The sequence below is a fragment of the Sphaeramia orbicularis genome, chromosome 13 (genome assembly GCF_902148855.1).
Source record: "Sphaeramia orbicularis chromosome 13, fSphaOr1.1, whole genome shotgun sequence".
Lineage (NCBI taxonomy): Eukaryota > Metazoa > Chordata > Actinopteri > Kurtiformes > Apogonidae > Sphaeramia > Sphaeramia orbicularis.
The window spans coordinates 41,862,440-41,886,060 of record NC_043969.1 but is presented as its reverse complement, the minus strand read 5'-3'; the positions used below and the strand labels follow the sequence as shown (position 1 = coordinate 41,886,060).

At 34.0% G+C, this 23,621-nt stretch overlaps 1 protein-coding gene across 7 annotated transcripts in view; it reads right to left on the bottom strand.

Annotated features, from left to right (window-relative positions):
• nectin1b (nectin cell adhesion molecule 1b) overlaps positions 1-23,621 on the bottom strand; it is a 518,119-nt gene that overhangs the window by 367,743 nt on the left and 126,755 nt on the right. For all 7 annotated transcript variants that reach the window (XM_030152342.1, XM_030152343.1, XM_030152344.1 and 4 more), the window contains exon 2: positions 10,978-11,349. In XM_030152342.1, coding sequence (XP_030008202.1) covers positions 10,978-11,349 — 372 coding nt within the window. The remainder of the gene's footprint in view (positions 1-10,977; positions 11,350-23,621) is intronic.

The following is a 23,621-nucleotide window of genomic DNA, read 5'->3' as shown; positions in this document are numbered from 1 at the left end:
CAGCCCACTTCAGCTCATATTGGGCTAAATATGGACCCTGAACTAGAATGAATTCAACACCCCTACTTTATAAATATTTATATATGTTTCTTTTTCTGTTGTATTAATAATTATTTCCTGCTATTTTTATTCTCCTTGAATGGAGTGACTGTAACACCCAATAATTTCTGCTTAACAATAATTAATAAAGTATTCTGATTCTGCGTAAATATTTCAGGCCACAGGTGTCAAACATACGGCCCGGGGGCCAAATCCGGCCCGCCAAAGGGTCCAGTCCGACCCTTTGGATGAATGTGTGAAATGCAAAAATTACACTAAGATAATAACAATCCTTTTAGTTCACGTTCCACATTCAGACCAATATGACTGAAAGTGGGTCGGATCACTACAATACTACGGTAATAACTTATAAATACTCATAACTCCAATTTTTTCTCAATGTAAATGTAAATATTTTCATGTATTTACACTAAAACAAAGTATAATTTTGCAAAAACTGTGAATAACCTGAACAAATATGAACAACCTGAAATGTCTTAGGAGAAGTAAGTACAATTTTAATAATATTATGTCTGTAAATAATAAACTGAAGCATAATATTGTTAAAATTGCACATATTTATTCAGTTTGTTCAGGTTATTCACATGGTTTTGAAGGGTAGTTCGTAGATGTAAACATTTTCATAATGTAATCTTACTTTTTTCACACTAACACATCAAGGAAAGTTTGGAGTTGACATTATTAACAAATTATTATGTTATTATTTTACTGGTCTGGCCCACTTCAGATAAAATTTAGCTGAATGTGGCCCCTGAACTAAAATGAGTTTGACACCCCTGTTTTAGGCCATGATTTGTGGTTTTAACAATGACTACAATGATGTATTACAATGTATGAATGCATTTCCCAGAGTCTGTAACAAGATACAACTGAAATATAGAACAGCATTAAAAACAGGAACATGAAGACTTAAGTATCCAGTATTTAGCCTGATTTTCTTTCGTACTTAACATGTGTTGAACTCTACTGAGATTTACTGAACTAATCTTCTAGTGTTTTACACATGTTCTACTTTTTGTCGTAGGAACAAACTCACACTAAATACTGACTGTTTCCTTGAGTTCTTAATGCTGTGCATGATAATCCCCTCTGTTTTTCTTGTATTTTAACCCATAAAGACCCAAACATCCACTGCTGACAACAACCATCTACTGATCTAATATCTTTAATACCTGTTGATCTATTAATTCTATCAATACATGTAAATAATTGGTGTAAAATACAGTTTGTCATCTTTTCACGGTCATCAGATATGACCCATTTGGACGTTCAGAGGCTCCGTAGTTACCATGGAAACACCTCATCTTCTAAAACATCTTTTATGAGAAGTCATCCACAAACATCATATGATTAAATGTGAAATAACCTATAAATATAACGTCTATACTTTATATAATCTTAAATTAAATTGGTGGAATTTAAATCCAGACAACTAGTTTACTAACAGTTAATTGACCGGTTTTGAAAGACAAATCAAATGTTTTAATGTGCGGTATATCATTTTATTACATCAAATATTGATTGATATACAAGTTTTTAACATAAAATTATGTGATAAACACCAACTAATAACAGAACTTTTCTGCAATTTTAACCCTATTATTTGTTTTATAACAATATTACTCCATATTTATAGGTAATTTGATTGTTTTAATACGTGTAAATATTCTTTATTAAACATTAAAAAGTAAAAAAAAAAAAAAAAAAAAAACAAAACTAAATCTCATGTAAAGTTAGGGCTATAAACTTTATTTTAATTATGAAAAATTACTATATTTTTATGAGATAGTTATTTTCCATTATTTAACAGTATTTTTTTGGTGCCCCAGCTGCCGGAATATTACCGTTGTTTTTTGTTTGTTTGTTTTTTTCTATTCTATTCTATTCTATTCTATTCTATTCTATTGTATTCTATTCTATTCTATTCTATATAAATTAATTCATTTGAGCTGTGTACGGTGATATTCTGGATTTAGTGTCACTAAGCAGAAAGAGGTAAAACTTGCTAAATTAAATTAAATTGTAAGTTTGACTGGACATTTGTATTTTGGTTTTAACCAAATAGATTAAAATTAAATGTGTACTCATTTCACAATCATTATATGACTCTTTCACCAAATTGCGGCAATTATAACGACAACAATTACACAGATGAAATATTTGTTCAGCATCAGCACAATGAAACGTCTTTGTATTTTCTCCATTTAATTTCGTATTTTTTATGTTAGTTTATGTCTGCATGTCTGCCTTGGCATTTCTAAATGAATAGTCTGTGCATTTTTCTTGATAATAAACTGCAATAAAAAAGACCAATGACATTTCCCTGCTGTAATTCAGAACAATTATAGTGATGAGATGTTTGTTCGGCACCAAATTATAGAGGGGAAAAAGAGGAAAACAAAACCTTGACACATTTGGTCAACAGTGTAAAACAAGAAAATAAAACCAATATTTATATAGTATTTTTAAGTTCTTGTTTCTTTAGTTTTTTCAAATTTTTTATGCTACTTTAAGTCTGTGTTTAATTTGACATTTCTAATTAGTATCAGCCTTGATTACATTCAAATCACATTATATCTTTGTCTCCAATTTGTGTCATTCTAATTCAGAACATTTATACTGATGAAATGTTTGTTCAGCACCAAAATAGAATGAATTTTAAAAAAAAATTAAAACCTCAAAACCATGACATGTTTTACTGACAGTGTAAAAGACAAAAATTAGAATATTTATGTAGCATTTTAACTCTTTTTCTTTTAGTTTTGACTAATATCCTGGTTTAACTCTGTTTGATTGACATTTCTAAACGAGTATAATCATTGATTATCAAATTCATTAAAATTTTAAAATGCCGTCTAAATTCTGAACTATTATCCTAATTAAATGCTTATTAAGCGCCAAAAAAGAAAGAATAAAAAGAAATTAAAACCCCAAAACCATGACATGTTTTACTAACAGTGTAAAAGACAAAAGTAAGAATATTTATATAGTATTTTAACTTATTTTTTCTTTTAGTTTTTTACTAATATGCCGATTTAAGTCTGTTTGGCTGACATTTCTAAATCAGTATGTCCTTGATTATCAAGTGCACTAAAATCAATTAAATGCCGTCGTAATTCCAGTTATACTGCTGAAATATTTGTTCAGGGCCAAAATATAAAGTATAAAAAGAAACTAAAACCATAAAACCATGACATGTTTTACTGACTGAGAATATTTGTGATATTTTTTTAACTCTTTTGTTTTTTCTTTAGTTTTGATTAATATGCTGGATTAACCCATAAGAACCCTGAGTGACTTTTGTATCAGTTCCCACATGAATTTTTCTCTTATTTAACCTTTCCAAAGTGATTTATCACCACTTATTATAATATTATCCTCTGAATTTTGCATTTTTACCAAGGGGTATTGTTTTTGGTTCGGTTTGTTTGTTTATTTGTTTGTTAACACTCTAGCAGCAAAACTATTGGTTGAATTCATACCAACTTTGGTTTACAGATTGCCAGTCACCCAGAATAAATGTCATTACATTTTGGGATAAGTAGGTCAAAGTTCAAATTTTGAATGAATTTTTTTTAAATCTTTTTTTTCCCCATTTACTTATGGGCAAAATTTCATATGTCTATAAAAACATCAATTTTGTTTCAATTTACTTCAAACTTGGCACATATATAGAGGAAATTGATATGCTGACATCAGCACATGCATAGACATGATGACATCAGCTGGATCAATGCCAAAATAAGATACAATATGAGCGAGGGGCGGGGTTTGTTGTGCCTGGAACCACTTCTTTCCAATGAAAATCATCTATTTTTCTGTGTTTAATTGAGTGATCATGTAGATGTTCATAAAAGCTCAGAGTAAAGTCAAAGGTTATTATATCAAAACAGAAAAAACTGAAGAAAAAGTGACTTCTTCAGTAAAATCTATCATTAACTGAACATAAACCAAGTGTCTCCATCCACTGTCATTGATCCAACTCCATGGGTTTTACTGGTGAATCAATGTTGTAGAAGATGATGGTGTTTCCATGGTAACTATGAAGCCTCTGAATGTCCAAATGGGTCATATCTGATGACCATGAAAAGATGAAAAACTGTATTTTACACCAATTATTTACATGGATTGATAGAATTAATGGATCAACAGGTACAGTGGAAAAAATCCAAATCTTACCAAGTGTATTTTTCTCATTTCTAGTCCAAATATCTCATCACACTTAAAATAAGACATTATCACCTAAAGAGTAGCTTTTCAGTGAAATATAAGATCTGATTTTAGACAATAGATCTTGAAAATCTTATTTCAAGAAATCTGACCAAGATAATTTTCACTTGTTTTCTTAGATCATGCAAAAAAAAAAATCTGCCAATGGAACAAGTGAAAATTATCTTCTTAAGATTCCTTGAAATAAAATTTTCAAGATCTATTTGTCTAAAAATAAGTTCTTATATCTCACTGAAAAGTTACTCTTTAGGTGATTATGTCTTATTTTAAGTGTGATGAGATATTTTAACTAGAAATGAGAAAAATACACTTGGTAAGATTTGGATTTTTTCCAGTGTATTAAACAGTTTCGGTCGCCAATAGCTGTTTGGGTTTTTATGGGTTAAACTTCTCGTCAGATAATGAAAAGGAACCCGATCTAGCGTGTGCTTAGAGTCCCAAAGCTGTCGTCATGGTCAGGGCCCTTACAGACGCTTTATACATATTCAACATATAAGTACGAATCCTTCTGACAGATTCATGATGTGACGATTGTAGTGATGTGGCATTTAACGCCGCTCTCAGGTCGGCCCATGTGGCTTTTATAAAATAGGAAGTGGCTGCAGAGAGCAGTCGATAAAAATGGCAGGTGAGACGGAAATCAATAAGGCCACTTCAGAGTGTGTAATTTGGCTTGAATAATCTCATCTTGTGGGGAAAAAAAAAAAAAAAAAGAGTGGCTGTGTAGTTTATCTTCCAGAGAGGCGGCTTTGAAAGGGTTGTGCACTAACTCTGATTAGAGATCTAATTAGAAATTAAGTGTTGGTGTGTTTCCCATGAAGTCCCAGTAAAAGGAAAATATAGCACTTGGCTTAAGTAGTCCCCGATGCCAGAGCTTCTTGTCAGCTCCGAGTCCCCATTTTGTATCTCGGAGGCTGCCAGGTCTTTTTAGGCTTCCGTGGCTCAGTGAACGTCAGGAACCTGAGCGCAGATAAGCAAACGGCAGCATTCAAAGAGGCCTCTTCATGGCCTGTCTCTTTCAGTTGTGCGTTCGTTCAAGCTCAAGCCTGCCTTTTGATGTACTAAAGAGTAAGATTGCTAATTGGCAACTCACAAAGGATTCAAATTGGATGACTGTGCATTTGGGTAGGCAAGAGGGTTCTACATCTGTGAGAGCTTTGACAACTGCTTTGGCTTTGAGGAGAGGGAAGAGGCAAAACTACGCCTGATTTGACTCAGAACGCCGTTTTCATCTCTGAGCCTTTAATATCCTTCAAATGGCTGTTTTCATCAAATCAAAAGGCTGATCGTCGGTGAAGTAGACGCTGAAAATGACATGGAAACCGTAAAAAGACCACGAGTTCGCCGTTTGATAAGTTTCATTTACGCTATTTATCGTCAGCATTATAATTCTTTCGTCTTTCAAGGTCGTTTTGTTGACACCGTTGACGTTACTTCTGTGTATTTTGACGCTGAACGAACCTTTCATCGGTATAATTGTTCGAAATTACAAAAGGATTTAATGGATTTTAATGCACTTGATAATCAAGGATAGTATTTGTTGAGAAATGTCAACCGAACAGACTTAAACCCACATATTAATAAACAATTAAAAGAAAAATTAAGCTAAAAACACCACATAAGTATTCTTACTTACGTCAGTAACCCATAAAGACCCAAACATCCACCTTTGACCAAAAGCATCTACTGATATAAACTGTTGATCCATGAATCCTATCAATACATGTAAATAATTGGTATAAAATGCAGTTTGTCGTCTTTTCATGGTCATCAGATATGACCCATTTGGACGTTCAGAGCAGTAGAATTGAAAAAACATTTTTGTTAACTGAAAAAAAACAAAACAAACTATAATTAAAAGAAAAAAAACGAAAAGTAACTGAAACTGTATTGTGTGCTTACAAAACTAACTAAAACGGATAAAAATTATGGATAAAATTCCCTTCATTGTCATCTTTGTCAATGTCGGATTGTTATGAAATCAATTTATTGTGCTCGGGTAATTTTAGCTAGCTGAAACTGTATTGTGTGCTTACAAAACTAACTAAAACAGATAAAAATTACGGATAAAATTCCCTTAGTTTTTGTCTTTGTCAATGTCGGTTTGATATGAAATCGACTTATTTTGCTCGGGCAGTTTTAGCTAGCTGAAACTGTATCGTGTGCTTACAAAACTAACTAAAACGGACACAAATTATGGATAAAATTCCCTTCGTTTTCATTTTTGTCAGTCGGATTGTTATGAAATCGATTTATTTTGCTCGGGAAATTTTAGCTAGCGGCACCATATGACACTTCACGGTCTGTCACTTGTCGCTTAAACTTGGCTTCCTGTCCCCACTCTACCTGGAAACAAGGACATTAAAGTTGTGAGAAAGCAGCAGAGTCCTGTATGGGAATATGACAGCAAGGAAGATAAAAAATATGAAAAAATTAAAACTACACTAAACTGAACTAGAACTAAGCATTTAGAAAAAAGAAAATGAATAAAAAGTAGCAAACCTGCTCTAAAAACTAATTAAAACAAACTGAATTAGAGAAAAAAAAGTCAAAACTAAATAAAATGAAACGATAATGAAAACTATTATGACTATTATAACCTTGGTTCAGAGGCTCCGTAGTTACCGTGGAAACACCGTCATCTTCTACAACATTGATTCACCAGTAAAAGCCATGGAGTTGGATCAGTGACAGTGGATGGAGACACTTGTTTTTATGTTCAGTTATTGACATCTTTGCTGAAAAACCCATGTTTTCTTGAGTTTTCTCTGTTTTTGATATAATAACCCTCAACTTTAATATGAGCTTTTATGAACATCTACATAATCAGTAAATTAAATCGAGGAAAATGCCTGATTTTCATTTTAAGAAAAGTTAAACACAGACTACAATTTTACTTTAATCTGAGCATTAATGGACATTTACATGATCAGTGATTTAAATAGAGTAAAAAACAAGATTTACAGTGGGGGAAAAAGCAAAATAAGCAAACCAAACAGACATAAATCAGCATATTAATCAACAACTAAAAGAAAACTTAAGTTGAAAATACCATATAAATATTCTTACTTTTGTCTTTTACACTGTCAGTAACCCATAAAGACCCAAACATCCACTTTCGACCAAAAGCATCTACTGATATAAACTGTTCATCCATTAATCTTATCAATCCATGTAAATAATTGGTGTAAAATACAGTGTGTCATCTTTCCATGGTCATCACATATGACCCATTTGGACATTCTGAGGCTCCGTAGTTACCATGGAAACACTGTCATCTTCTACAACAATGATTCACCAGTAAAACCCATGGAGTTTGATGGAGACACTTGTTTTTATGTTCAGTTATTGAGAACTTTGCTGAAAAAGTCACTTTTTCTTGAGTTTCTCTGTTTTTGATATAAAACCCTCAACTTTAATCTGAACTTTTATGAACATCTATATGTCAGGGATTTAAATATAGGAAAAAACATGATTCACAGTGGGGGAAAAAAAGCAAAATAAGCAGGTAAATATTACAGTGAATGGTGATAAATTGCTTAAGAAAGGTTAAATATAGAGAAAAAAATCATTTAGGAGCTGCCACAAGAGTAATTCTGGGTCTTTATGGGTTAAATACGAAACTAAATTTCCCTACAACGGCTTTGGCAAACAGACAAAGACTAGTCTGAGATATGCTAATACGTTTAACCTACTTTAAACCAAAGCCTGTAGCAACGTACTACTGCTCTGGCCTTACACTAAAAGGAAGGATGTCACTTTGACCCTGTGGATTCTGAATCACAGGGAAAAAAAATCTATTTCTGCCTCCGAGTCAAAGAGAAATTACATTAGGTGAGAATTTTTACATCTCTTCTACTCTTCATCTGACCAGAACCATGTAATATTAAGATGTAGAACCACATTTGTTCCCCTATTGCTGTCTTTCTTGGTATTAAATAATCTGAAATCTCTAATTATTTATGAATGCTTGATCTAGAGCACAGCTACTCGTTCTGTTCTGTACCATCCTTCATTATTTAAAGAGGCAAGTGTTAAAATAGCTGACTGGGTTCTGAAGATACTTGAACAGAACCCTTACACAAATACAGTCTAAACTCATCATGTATGTTACACAGCAAGGAAATGAACACATCTGTAAAAACACACTAGTACGTATAAACACTGTAACGTAGCTTTAATGTTATGTATAATTAAACTGAGTGTAGTCCAGATGCTTTAGGAATGGTTATGTAATTATTAAAAAATATTTTAATATTATATAATCTCAACTTTCAGCATAAGTAAGATGAAAACATTGACAGATGTGAGAAAATTTAGCCAATATAGTAACAGACGACCAAAACCATCAACTAACCTAAAATGTTTAACAACTTCTGAACCACTAAACTTATCAATACATGTAAATAATTGGTGTAAAATACAGGTTGTCATAGTTTCATGGTCATCAGATATGACCCATTTGGACATTCAGAGGCTCCATAGTTGCCGTGGAAACACCGTCATCTCCTACAACATTGATTCACCATTAAAACCTATGGAGTTTGATAAATGACAGTGGATGGAGACACCTGGTTTATGTTCAGTTAATGAAATATTTTGCCGAAATAGTCATTTTTTCTTTGTTTTCTCTGTTTTAGATATAATACAAATCAACTTTAATTTGAGCTTTTATGAACATCCATATGATTAGTAAATTAAATATTGGAAAAAACCTGATGTTCACAGAAAAAAGCAAAATATAGAGGATAATGCCATAATAAATGATGATAAATCACTGAAGAAAAGTTAAATATAGAGAAAAAAAATATTTTGGAACTGTTGCTGGGTCTTTATGGGTTAAAAGGTGGTTTAAGTCTAGGCAAAACACCACTGAAGGCCCGGGTGTGGAATACATGACCCGCTGCTATCCATTATAGCAAATAAAGACACCAATAATCAATATGCGGAACTGACACACAACAGCAGTACAAAAGAAAATTAAAAATAACACAAACTTTTGCTGAAATGCCTTAAAGCATCTGCCCAATTAAAAGACAAACTTAGTTTTTACTCATTTATTCTCATAACAAGAAAGGTTCCAGAAGCATTTGTTATGAGGTTATCTGAAACAGCTTCCCAAAGCTGCACAAAGTGAATAAAATAAAAACAAATAAAACGTGTAAAACTGAAATTTGAATCTTAATGAGTGGTCCTGGTTTAGCAGCACCAGATTGTGCAGAAAGTAGAGTTGGTGACTAAAAAAAGAGGCAGCGGCATCAGACATATATAAAGAGTGAAGTTCATTACATTATAATTGATCTTATTAGATAATGCGCAGAAAAATAACCCATCATCAGGCTGATTATTGGTACAAATATGTTCACTTAACTCATGTTCTCCCCAAAGTTTTCTAGAGCTTCTTTATGTTGTCTTCTGTAATTCACAATTATCCTACACAATATTCAAGTTAATTTTATATTCCGTACTGCCGAACTTCTGTCAGTCAGTATTCTCTAAAATATCGTGGACCACATCTTTGGAATAATCTACGACCTGAACTTCAACATCTTCTTTATCATTATTTAAAAAGCATCTGAAAAGGACTCTAATTTATGAAAAAATGTAAGGCTGTATTTGTTGATTTGTATTTTTATTGTTTTTACTTTAGTTTATTATTTCAGTTATATCATATTTTTAATCCTTTTTTTTTTCTTTTTCCTGTGTATTGTTTACTTCCAGGGAGGTATTCACATAAGCCTTTTTTTCACTTCTGTTTTCTCCTGCACAATGATGTTACTTGTTTGAATGCTGTTGTTGTCTTTTAATTTTTCTCCTGCTCTTTTATGATGTGCAAATAGGGATGTAGCGGTATAAAAATTTCATATAACAGTTATTGTGACCAAAATTATCACGGTTATCATTATTATCGCGGTATTGTTGAAATTGTGCTCAAAATGTTCAAAAAGTACTTATACACAAACTGAAATAATTTAACCAAGTTGTATTTTGAAAAAAAAAAAAACCCAACAACAACAAAAAAAACCCCAAATAAAATAATAGGCACAATGCACATTCTCTTGGCAGAAACATTCAAGTATTAATCCTTAGTGGTCTAAGCCTATTTTTCAGTACTTTTGATTTTGCCTTTATATACTATATACAGAAATATTTACTATACCCATGTTTGGGATCTTTTTTTTTTTCAGCACAACTTCATCTATATCATCTGTCTATTATTTTTTTCACTTTAACCTACTATAAAAACATAAAAGGCCAAAGAGCACCAAAAAAATATATAAAATCCGATTTGAAAAATGTATATACTTTATTGCATAAATAACACAAAGATGCTTAACAAACCTTTTCAAAGACTTTAAAAGTGATTATTGGTTCCAAATATTAGATTTATAAAATTAAAATTGTAATAAATTAAAACTATAGTCAAATATTTGACATAAAAGCACAGCTTTACATAGGGTTTTTCCCCTAAAAGTGCAGTAATAAAACACGAAAATCATGATAATTAGAATTTAAACAGTAATACTAACCGTTGGCAATTTTATTGCGGTTTATCGTTATACCGGTAATCGTTGCATCCCAATGTGCAAATAAATAAAAATAAAAATAAAAATGAAGTGAAGATGTGAGTCTGAATCCACAAAAACTGGTCATTTTATCAATATTCAAAGCATAGAAATTTCTTACCAAATACAGTGAGATTGACCATATTTTCTCTGTTGCCCGCAGGAAACGTGGTGTACTCGCAGATGTAGGCGGCCTCGTCGGACAGCTGGAGGTTGGAGAACACGATGGTGGTGTCCTCCAGGGAGGGCGTACGGTGACGGACCGCCGCCTGCTTGAAGCTGACCCTTTCCTTGAAGGGCGGCAGGACGGACACGCCCAGGGCGGGGTTGGCGATGGCCACGTTCTGCTTGGTCCCGTTGAGAAGCTTCTGCCAGGTGACTTGAGAGATCTTCACCGGCGGGTTACTGTTGATGAAAATACAGCGAAGTTCCACTTGCGAACCCACGAAGCCGGACTTACTGGAGTCCATCTGTACCATCTGTCCGTTGCCAGCTAGAAGTAACAGAAGGAAGAAGAAAAAAACCCCCACTTAATTACGAATAACAAGTGGCCAAGGCCAAGCAGAGAACTCCAGTCAATAGTGAGGACATGCACTGAAAGTCAAGGAGTCAATTCAGCCTCGTAGGTAGTGCACACACGCACAACACACTCCGTCAAACTCATGTATGCATCCACACTCTCCTTTTCACGCCACAGAAGTCTGGTACACTCTCTATGAAACGTAGGTATATCATAGTAGTGGTGTGTAAAAGGTGGGGCGGTGGTTTTTCATATAATGGCTACATCTATACAAGTCTTTCTTTGTCCATGAGGGTCCGTTTCTAATGAGATGGGAGGGCTGAGCGAAGAACCAATGCATCACTAATGAATGAGTACAAGGGCAGTGAGTCGCAGCCAAGTCACCGTCTGCAGAGCTGCTGCCTCCACCTACCCAGCAACACACCGGCTTACCGCCCATTGTAATCTTAATTACTTTTTACTCACAGATACTTCAATGACTGCCCGGAGCTCCTTTTAAAGCAAACAAAGCAGAGTCCTGTGAAAGCATTCAAAACAATAAGAGCACACATACACATTAGGGGTAGGAAAAAAAAAAAAAAAAAAAACTCCCACCAATTACGCCTCATTCTGCTGCTATGCAAGACTGTGAAATGGTGAAAAGTCAATTAGCAGAGGGCAGAACTTGAGGGAACTCGCCTCCGGTATTCATATGAGTTGACCTCTTGCAAAGCCTTTCACTTTTACTGTATAAACCCACACAATGGACATTTATGGAAGTTCAGCCTACTTATATTGCCTGTTAGTACAATCAGTGAACATAAAAATGCATGCGCTTTCAGATAATTAAACATTATTCAGTGAAAATGTAAACAGAAATATGTCATAGCTGTAGTTATTTTCTGGCATATTGATTAAATTCATTACTAACTTATTGTGAATGCAAGTACTCACAATGCTAACAGTCCACTAGTTTTATGTATTCATTTCTACAGCAACAAAAATGTCATAATTTTTTCCACCAAACAGAAATAATATTCCACAATATATTATCATTACATACACCTATTTCACTAGAAACTTTAGCGAGTATAATAAAAGCTAACATTAGATGAGTAGAACTGACAATTGCTTACCATACATATTAGCTTGGTGGTTAGCATTAGCCACTAGTTGTACGTAAGCTAGCTTGTTATTGAAATCACAGGTAAATTAATTAGCTCTAATATTTAGTACTGTATTAAAAATTAAGATACATCATATTAAGCAATAAATATATCCATATTGTGTCTTTTTAATGAAATAGCAACAAGTACAGATACCTCATATGATGTTAAATGCTACCTTAAGTGTTGTTATGGTATATTATCATTACAGGCACATATTTTCACTAGAAACTTTAGCTAGTATAATAAAAACTAACGTTAGATGAGTAGAATTGACAATTGTTTACCATACATATTAGCTTGGTGGTTAGCATTAGCCACTAGTTGTACATAAGCTAGCTTGTCATTGAATTCACTGGTAAATTAATTAACTCTAACATTTAGTACTGTATTAAAAATTAAGATACACCATATTAAGCAATGTATACATCAATATTGTGTTACTTAAATGAAATAGCAAGTACAGATACCTAATATGATGTTAAATGCTAGCTTGAAAGTGTTGTTATGGTATATTATCATTGCAGGCACATATTTTTACAAGAAGCTTTAGCTAGTATAATAAAAGGTAATATTAGATGAGTAGAACTGACAATTGTTTACCATACATATTAGCTTAGTGGTTAGCATTAGCCACTAGTTGTACATAAGCTAGCTTGTTATTGAATTCACTGGTAAATTAATTAACTCTAATATTTAGTACTGTATTAAAAATTAAGATACATCATATTAAGCAATGTGTATATCAATATTGTGTTACTTAAATGAAATAGCAAGTACAGATACCGAGCATGATGTTAAATGCTATCTTAACAGTGTTATGTTACCGTATATTATCATTACAGTCACATATTTCACTAGAAACTTCAGTTAATATAATAAATCTAACATTAGATGAGTAGAATTAACATTAGTTTACCAAACAAATTAGCTTGGTGGTTAACATTAGCCACTAGTTGTAATAAGCTAGCTTGATATTGAATTCTCTGGTAAATGAATTAGCTCTAATATTTCGTACTGTTTTAAAAATTAAGATACATTATATTAATTAATGTATATATCTATATTGTGTCACTTTAATGAAACAACTACAAGTACAGATACATTATATGATGTTAAATGCTATCTTTACAGTGTTATGTTACAGTATTTTATCATTACAGGCACATATTTCACTAGAAACTTTAGCTAATATAATAAAATCTAACATTAGATGAGTAGAATTAATACTACTGTACCATATATATTAGCTCGGTGGTTAGCATTAGTAACTAGTTGCATATAAGCTAACTTGATATAAAAATTCAATGGTAAGTGAATTAGCTTGTTAAAAATTAAGATACATTATGTTAAACAATGTATATATCCATATTGCATCACTTTAATGAAACAGCTACAAGTACAGACACTTAACATGATGTTAAATGCTAGCTTAACAGTACATGAGTTGATTTATCCAATGGTAAGTTGGCTATTAGCATTGTGTTACAATTATGTTATGTTACCATATATTATCATTACCTGCACCTAGTTCACTGGAAACTTTAGCTAATATAATAAAAGGTAATATTAGATGAGTAGAATTGACATTAGTTTACCATATATATTAGCTTGGTGGTTAGCAATAGCCACTAGTTGAACATAAGCTTGATATACAGCTTGATATTTAATTCATTGGTAAGTGAATTAGCTCTATGATTTAGTAATGTATTAAAAAAATTAACATACATTATGTTAAGCAATGTATATATATCCATGTTGTGTCACTTCATTTTAATGAAACAGCTACAAGTACAGATAGCTAACATGATGTTAAATGCTAGTTTAACAGCACATGAGTCAATTTATCTAATGCTAAGTTGGTAATTAGCTAGACTGATATTGAAATGTATCAAAAACTTGGTTCTGTATTGAATTACTGTGTTGCAAAATAGTGTGCAAATAATAATTATCATCATAGTCTGATATTTAAAATAAAAATGATTTCTACAATGATCAACAATATATGACAGATTAATTAACATTCAAAATAAGCGTTAATTGCATCACTTATTATTTCATTAAAAAGAGGAATAAGTTTGTCTCAATACGTTGAATGTGTTAAATTTCATGCTGAAATGTTGCGCATTCTACTTTGAAATCTCAGCTCCAGTTAATCTACAAATAACACCTGTAGACAATAATTCACACCTGATCTATAGTGTGAAACAACTGCCACGTGAACAGATGTGTCATTGAATCGCTCCGGGGCACTAGCATCCTGTTGTCTTCAACACGTCTTTGTTATCTTAGCCTCTGATTTATGTTGCTTTCCAGGTGAACTCAGATGATGTCCCATTTCCTGGTCCAACAAGTCCTGGCTGGGCTCATATTTACAACCGGCCCTGGCTGTAATTATCTGCCACGGATGGGTGAGGAACCGGAGGACGCAAGACCGAATTCCGTCCGTTAATCACGCTGGACTCATAAAGCCACCAGTGAATCACATCATAAACAGTGAGAAAATATGCTTCGGCCTTAACGTGGAGGACCGGGGCTTACACACACACGCTGCACAAACAGAGCGCCTCTTTAACACCGAGTAACTGCATCACAATGATGGATAATCGCTGCATTCGGAGATAAAGTTTCCACAGGGGGCTTTAAAATGTGTAAGAATACGTGAGTGAGATCCATTTATGTATCCACCCACTGAATACAATATCTGATGTTGTCTATCTTCAGCTTTACAGGAATCTAAAAGGGAAAGGGAGGGGGAGTTTTATGCATGGAGACTGTGAAACTGTCTAAGTGGCATTGACACTAAAGGAGGTTTTACTTATAAGAAGTGTAGGTAGTCAAAAAAAAAAAAAAAGACACTGGAGTATATACACATGCATGAACATAGAAGATGCAGACGCCGGGTACGAGACTATTAAGATCAACATAGTTTTTCTGCTTTTCAAAGCCTCTGCTACCAACATCAAATCATCTAGAGGGGAAAAAAAAAAGTGACAACCTTTTGAAGTTACTGAGTGCACATCATCTTTCATTTCCCTCTGACCACATCAGCAAGACCCTCTCTGCAGAGATTTAAACTTCTGGGAATTGAAGATGACAGATTGATTTACTAATACAGTTTGACAGGAAGGACTGGCAACCTTGTCATCTGTACCTTGAGAAACACCTGTGTCCTTGTGCACCTCGGGGCAAAGCTTTACTCCGTTTTATCACAGCTTAGATTACGGTTGCGGCAGATATAGTATGATATTTTTGAAATAGCAAACACAATTTACTGTGTGACAACACTAGTTAAAGTTTAATCTTAAGTTGGAACGAAGGAGACCAAGGGGGGATGGGATGGGGTGGTGGTGGTGGTGGGGTTACGTCTTGCCAGGTACTCGTAAATATGCACCTGGCTAGACCTCGTCTACTCCAACGCCGAAACAATACTGGCAGGGGTTGGCTTTGTGAAAATCTGCAGCCCCTCCCTCGCCTCGTTCCTGAGAGGCTGATGTTCCCCGCTCATATTGAACCAAATAAACAGCAGCTCACGCAAATGGAAACCAGAGGAATAGGCATAATTACATAGCCACAGAGCCCAAATCCCCCCTCTGTGAAGGACCGGGGGCGCCCATGGGGACCCCTTTTCACTCAAGGACCGAAGGAGTCCTTGGCTGAGCGCACAGTAGAGCTGTAATTACAGACTAGACCGCAGAGCAGCAAAAAGCCATAGAAAAGCAGAGCCACAAACATGCAAGAGGCATTAAAGAAGGTGGGTTTTTTGGGGAGGGTTTTGAGGGCCAGTGGAGCAGGAACGCAGCAAAAAAAAAAAAAAAAAAAAAGAAAAAGCAGAAAGTAGTGGAGATGCAGAAGTGGCGAGACAAAGAGGAAGGTGGAGCTGAGAGGACATTTTGCTGTTGGTTTTGGGGCTGGCTGGCATTGTCGCTTCTCCTGCTTTGTTCTCGCACTGACAAGAGGGAGACTGGGGGGGGGACAGTCATGCTCTAATACACCTGAGGCTAGACAGACACTGCCTTGAGAGTTGCCAGTAACGACAGGAGTTCTATTTCTGGAAGGGGAAAGCAACAGGACAAACAAACAGCACAGGAAGTACAACCAAACTGACAAAAATACATAAAAAAAACGTGGGCTTGATTCACACCAGGTAACTACACTTGGATCAAGGTGGACATAAGGGGCGCCATTAAAACAGCTGCTGTACCGTCTGGTCCTGCACTGATAGGAAGAGACTCCCAAGGCCTTGCTGCAGAGAACATTGAACTGTAATAAGATCCGGCCTGTCAGGGAACAAGAAACAGCATGTGCTTTGTGTTGTTTGCATATGGCGTTTTGGACAAAGTGTGGGCATGCTGCACCAGCGAACAGCCTTCAGTCAAATGACTTTTCTACAGTCGAGGGGATAATGTGTTGAGAAAGCAGAAGAACAAAAACTGCAGGGCTGATATTTGATTACCCAGGTGGGAAGAAAAATTTAAGTTAAGTTCGATTCCTTTCTGCGGCGAATCAAAAATGAAAGAGTAAACATTTGCTTTTTGTTTTCTGCTGCAGAGAAAAACACTGAATACAAAATCTAACATCATAAAACTGGAATCATCCGTCGGTTCGTTCCAACGTATTCATTAGCGGAATGTAAAAACCAGACTTTGCTCGACATAAAACAAAACAGTTACAGGCTAAACTGAAAAGTGGGATACCATACCCCAAAGATTAACCCATAAAGACCCAGCGCATTTCCTCTATTTAACTATTCTTCAGTGATTTATCAACATTCATTATAATATTATCCTCTGTATTTTGTGCTTTTTCAATGAAAATCAAGTATTTTCCCATATTTAATTCACTGATCATGTAAATGTCCATAAAAGCTCCGATTAAAATTGATCATCATAATATCAGAAACAGAGCAAAATGAAGAAAACGTCACTTTTTCAACAAAATCTATCATTAACTGAACATAAATCAAGTGTGTCCATCCACTGTCATTGATCCAACTCCATGGGTTTTACAGGTGAGTTAATGTTGTAGAAGGTGACGGTGTTTCCACGGTAACTACAGAGCCACTGAACATCCAAATGGGTCATATCTGATGACCATGAAAAGATGACAAACTGCATTTTACACCAATTATTTACATGTACTGATAGAATTAGTGGATCAGAAGTTATTACACAGTTTAGATTGGTAGATGATTTTGATCTTTTTGAGTTAATTTCTCTCAACATTGATTTCTTTTATCCATGACTATGATTTTAAGTGTTCTACCTCTAAAATTCTAAAATATTTTTCGTTCTCTGACTAAATAATAATTTTTTACCACAACTAACCACCTACTTTCTTCACATCTCACATCTCAAAATGACAAACTGCATTTTACACCAATTATTTACATGTAATGATAGAATTAATGGATCAGCAGTTATTACACAGTTTAGATTGGTAGATGGTTTTGATCTTTATAAGTTAATTTCTCTCAACATTGATTTTTTTTTTATCCATGACTATGATTTTAAGTGTTCTACCTCTAAAATACGAAAATATTGTTCATTCTCTGACTGTAAATAATAATTTTCTACCATAATTAACCACCTACTTTCTTCACATCTCATCTCTCAAGATGACAAACTGCATTTTACACCAATTATTTACATGTATTGATAGAATTAGTGGATTAAAAGTTATTAAACATTTTAGATCAGTAGATGGTTTTGGTCGTCAGTGACTGTTTGGGTCTTTGTGAGTTAATTTCTCTCAACACTGATTTTTTTTTTTTTTTTTTTTCATACATGACTAGTGTTCTACCTCTAAAATTCAAAAATATTTTTAATTTTCTGACTGTAAATAATAATTTTCTACCATAATTAGCCACCTACTTTCTTCACATCTCACATCTCAAGATGACAAACTGCATTTTACACCAATTATTTACATGTATTGATAGAATTAATAGATCAACAGGGGTTAAAAACATTAGATCAGTAGATGGTTTTGGTCGTCGGTGGCTGTTTAGGTCTTTATGAGTTAATTTCTCTCAAATTTGATTTTTTTTTTATCCATGACTATGATTTTAAGTGTTCTACCTCTAAAATTCTAAAATATTTTTCGTTCTCTGACTGTAAAGAATAATTTTCAACCACAACTAACCACCTACTCTCTTCACATCTCACATCCCAAGATGACAAACTGCATTTTACACCAATTATTTACAAGTATTGATAGAATTAATGGATCAATAGATATTAAACACATTAGATCAGTAGATGTTTCGGTCGTCGGTGGCCGTTTGGGTCTTTATGGGTTATGAAACTGCTTTTCCTTATAACAACTGCACTTTTATGGCTAATCTTTGCAATGGCTATGTAATACTATTGTCTTTTCTTTCCCCTTTAGCTCAACTGGCCAACACCCAATAACCTTTCAAAAGACAATTATTGGCTTGTTTAACGTTACATGGGCCAAGCTCAGCCAAAAAGAAATCCATTTGTGCCCAGAGTCAACCAAAGTTCAGAATAATTCACCTTTGGCTGCTTCAGTGCAAGAAAGGCAAAGATTAAATAGGACTGAATGCATATTTTAGAAGAGGCACTCATTAATGTCTCCTATTTAAAGCCCAACCAGGCAACTTGGCACGGCGTCAGTCCCAAACGGCAATAGAGCAGTCGCCGTTTGAAGTTTTGAAGATTTCAAAAGCCAGAAAATGTATAAAGCGATGTCATTAAACTGTGCACTCCTTACTTGGAAAAACGTCATCTGCAAATTCACTGGATCGAGAGCGCGCTAGTATTTTCTGCATTTTTCTCTCCAGCCATGACAACAAACCTTAATTTACACAAATAGGTCACATCTGCGACATCTCGCTTTGTAGGAACGGAGCAACCTCAAACCGCCGCCGCCGTTGCTTCAATTGGCAGCGCAGTCGGATAAATCTTTTATTTTTTTGGATAAACTTGCCGAGGGTGGCTCTAAAAACCTTATCACATGAAGACACATTATCTCCCCTCTGCTTGATATGCTTTGGTTCAACCATTGTTACTTAAGTGGGATGCTGATAGATAAAACATGACTTGAGCCACTCGGGATAATGACTGTTTAATGTAGTCGCAGTTCCCACGGCGATGGCACAGGGCTCGATGTTCATGACCACACATGGGGCGTTTAGGGGGACTGTAAATCCCCTCTCAATCCCCGTTTTCTCACTCTATCTCGCACTTAAATACACAAATACACACATGAATTTCCTCACGTTTAGCTTGTTTATTCCTCTAGAGGAGCATCATTTATTATTTTCTTTATCAGCGAGTATTCCAGACGTGTTTCTAGTATGATCTGAAACATACATGCGGTGGTTTAAAGGTCAAATTCAATAATCAACACCGTTTGGGGTTTTTTTGCTTCTTTGTCATTTAAACCCACATATTGCATCAGTTTGATTTCCTTAGAATTGCACTTCTGAAAACACTGCCTAGATGTAATGGGTACAGTTAGTTTCTATTGATTCGTCACATTTGCTAATTGCTCTGTTTTCCTTCGTTTGGTGAGGAGGAGGAGCAGAGGGAGGAAACTGACTGATCTGGTTGCATCATGGAGGGGGGAGGGGGATTTGTGGATTCTTTCTGTTGCGTTAGAGTTATTGCCTATGTTCTCCACCCCTATTTATCTTCACTGGTTTGATCAGTTATTAAATGTTCCTCTTGTGGCTCAGTTGGCTAGGTCTGTTGTATGAATCAGTGTCAGTTAAGGTTATACTTTGTTTATCTCTTTTAAAGGCCCTTTAACCATACTATTAATATACATGTTTAGGAAATAAACCCATTTTTTTTGGTTTGAACTTAATCACAGTGTCCTGTATGTTGTCACTGTATAATGTAACTGTATGTTGTAACTATGTGTTGTGCTGCCTCTTGGCCAGGACTCCCTTGGAAAAGAGGTTCTTAATCTCAATGGGATTTTCTTCCTGGTTAAATAAAGGTTAAATAAAATAAAATAAAAAATACGCTTAACTGCTTGGTCCTTAATAATCTATGGCACAAGTGTCAAACATGTGGCCCGGGGGCCAAAACCGGCCCCCCAAAGGTTCCAATCCGGTCCATGGTAGGAATTTGCAAAGTGCAGAAGATATTAACAATCAAGGGTGTCAAACTGGAAAATAATAGCATAATAACCTAGAAATAATGACTCCAAATGTTCTTCTTGGTTTAAAGTGAAAAAAATAATATGACGTTATTCCTATAAATAATGGCAACACCAATTTCTTCTCTTTGATTTATTGCAATGAACATTAAACTCTGATATCCTTTAATAATAAAACGTCAATAACCTGAACAAATATGAACAACCTGAAATGTCTAAAGAAAAATAAGTGCAATTCGAACACTATTCTGCCTGTTTTGTGTCTTGTTGATCTGATCTGTAATGCACATGTAGAAATCATAAGTTGAGGCAGAATATTGATCACATTTTGTTATTATTATTTCTTCTTATTTTTCTTCAGAAATTTCTGTTTTTTCAGGTTATTCACATCTTTTTTGTTTGGATATTCTGTAAAATGTAAATGTTTTCAGAATTTAATGTTAGTTTTTGCATATAAAAAATTTGGAGTTGTCATTATTTGTAGGTTAGTATGTTATTATTTTACTGGTCCGGCCCTCTGGAGATCAAACTGGGCTGAATGTGGAACCTGAAAGAAAATGAGTTTGACACCTCTGAACTATGGCATTAATTTACTGACCATTCACCAGAAAAATTGCGATTTTTTCCATATATATATTTTGGCAAATGTGAATAGATTCAAACTATTATGAGTCAATATTACATTAGACATTAGGGCTGCACAATATATCAAAAACATATCGTTATATCGATAACAGAGTGTGCAAAATTCATATCGCAAAGATGTGCAATAATTTATTTTCTTTTTTTTTCATTAACTTTCTGATTTACACACCATCGGGTACCAGAGTGGTTTTTTTCTACCACTCTAATATACTAGTTTTTCTGGTAAAAAACAAAAAACAAAACCTGAAATAATGCTACTGCTGCTGGTTGAATGCAAGTTTACATGTTATTAATGTTGAAAAGATGTGGATATTTTCAGAGCACAACTTTGAGCAAGGCCTGAACACTTATATTTAAAGATTTCATTAATATATATACATATATATACAGTATTTACTAAACCAGGCAAGCAATGGAATAGTGTTTTGTTAAAGCTCTTACATATATGAAATATATCCATGTCATTTACACATTGTTACATTTGAATAAAATGACCAAATATTTGATTACGTTTGTGTCTAAAGGTCTATGGTCGCCGCATCACCAGGTTCTTGGACAGAACTGTGTAATTGATTGCAGTGGTACAGTATTTTGTCTTAAATTGTAAATAACTGAGTCAGCATACAAACAATTAGCCCATTTTATCTTTGTTAAGGAACGTTTTTCTTCGATGAAATTGGTATTTCTTTAGCCAAATGAGAAATAGCGCAATATTATCGTTATCGCAATGCTGTTCACACATATTGCGAGTTTTGCTAATATCGTGCAGCCCTACTAGACACATCTAAACACACTATTTACGAAAGGTGTGACAAGGCCAAAATGTTGTCAAATGTATTTTACCCATCCTATTATATACAGCACCTAGCATTAGCATTAGCATTAGACAAAATCAGCACTTGCAAATAACCAAAAATATTGTTTTCCACGAGGACCGCATTTTAGAGTTTTACTAAGAGTCAGATGGGCCACAAAATAAGACAGAGGATATTCCTCCCAGCACCAAAATGCACCCAAATGCAGCATCATGGCCAGTGTATAATTAATAAAAAGCAAATGTTTGAATATTAAAATTAAAACCAGAGTATTGAGTATTTGAAGATTTATGGGTTCAGCTTCAATCACAATCAAAGCCAAAAACACCAAAAAAATCAATCAACACTTGGTTTATAAAGAAAACAAAAGACAAAATATAGTAGCAAGGACAAAAGTGGACTAAATATTCTCAAGTATCTACAAATAGACATATATTCCACCAATGTCCAACTCTTAAAATAATCCGCTCACATATATTTCCTGGACAAATGATGAAAATATTGCTGTAAAAACTAAAATTTTCAATATAAAGAATAGACTTTTTTTTTTTCTCTCAAACAGTATATATTGTAATATCACGTACACCAGCTCTTTTGCCATTGATGTAAATGTAAATTATTCACCATGTTTTTTTTTATTTATCTGCTCAAAGAACCACCAAGGTAATTCACAAAAACAAGCTGCTTGAATTTGCAGTATTGTTGTACCTTTTGATTCCACTCAGGCATCGACAGATAACCTTGTATTTATTAATATTTAAACTGAACTCATTCTTCTCTTAACCCTAACCCTTATGCGAAGGCCAGTGCATGGGCTTTAACTCTCCAAACCACTGTCAGTTCCACAACACAGTGAGTTATTCAGATCATTTCCTAACCCTTAACTCCTAAACCCAAATACACAGTAAAAAAAAAAAAAAAAAAATCTGTAATTTAACAGAATTTTTACCGTTTATTTTACAGATTTTTCATGTATTTTTAAGATCCAGGAAAATATCAATGAAATGACAAAAAAAAGACTGTGATTTTACATGTCAAATGTAAAATAACATGAAAAAACTGTAACTGTGAATAAGCGAATCATTTCAATTCTTTACAAGAAATCTTTTCTTTTTTCACAGAAAAATACAGTTAAAATACATTTGCAAATGTATCATAATTTCACAAATATTTCTTTTCTATTTACGAGATTAAACTGTTAATTTAAAGTTTAATACTGTAAAAAAAATAATAATAATACGAGAAAAAATTACTGACAATTAACCGTTAAAGAAGTATTTGTTCTGTAAGTTTAACAAGACTTGTTTGTTAATTGACAAATATCTTGTGTAATTACAGGAGGTTACACAACAAAAATGTTGAATAAGTGTATTTTTGTGAATGTATAACATGTATAAGCACTGATAAACTGTCCAAATGCAGTTTTTTTTCAATCAGTGGATTGTACAACTTTGTCTCATTGAAAATTATTTATATATATATAATTAAAAGTAATTTGATTGTTTTAATA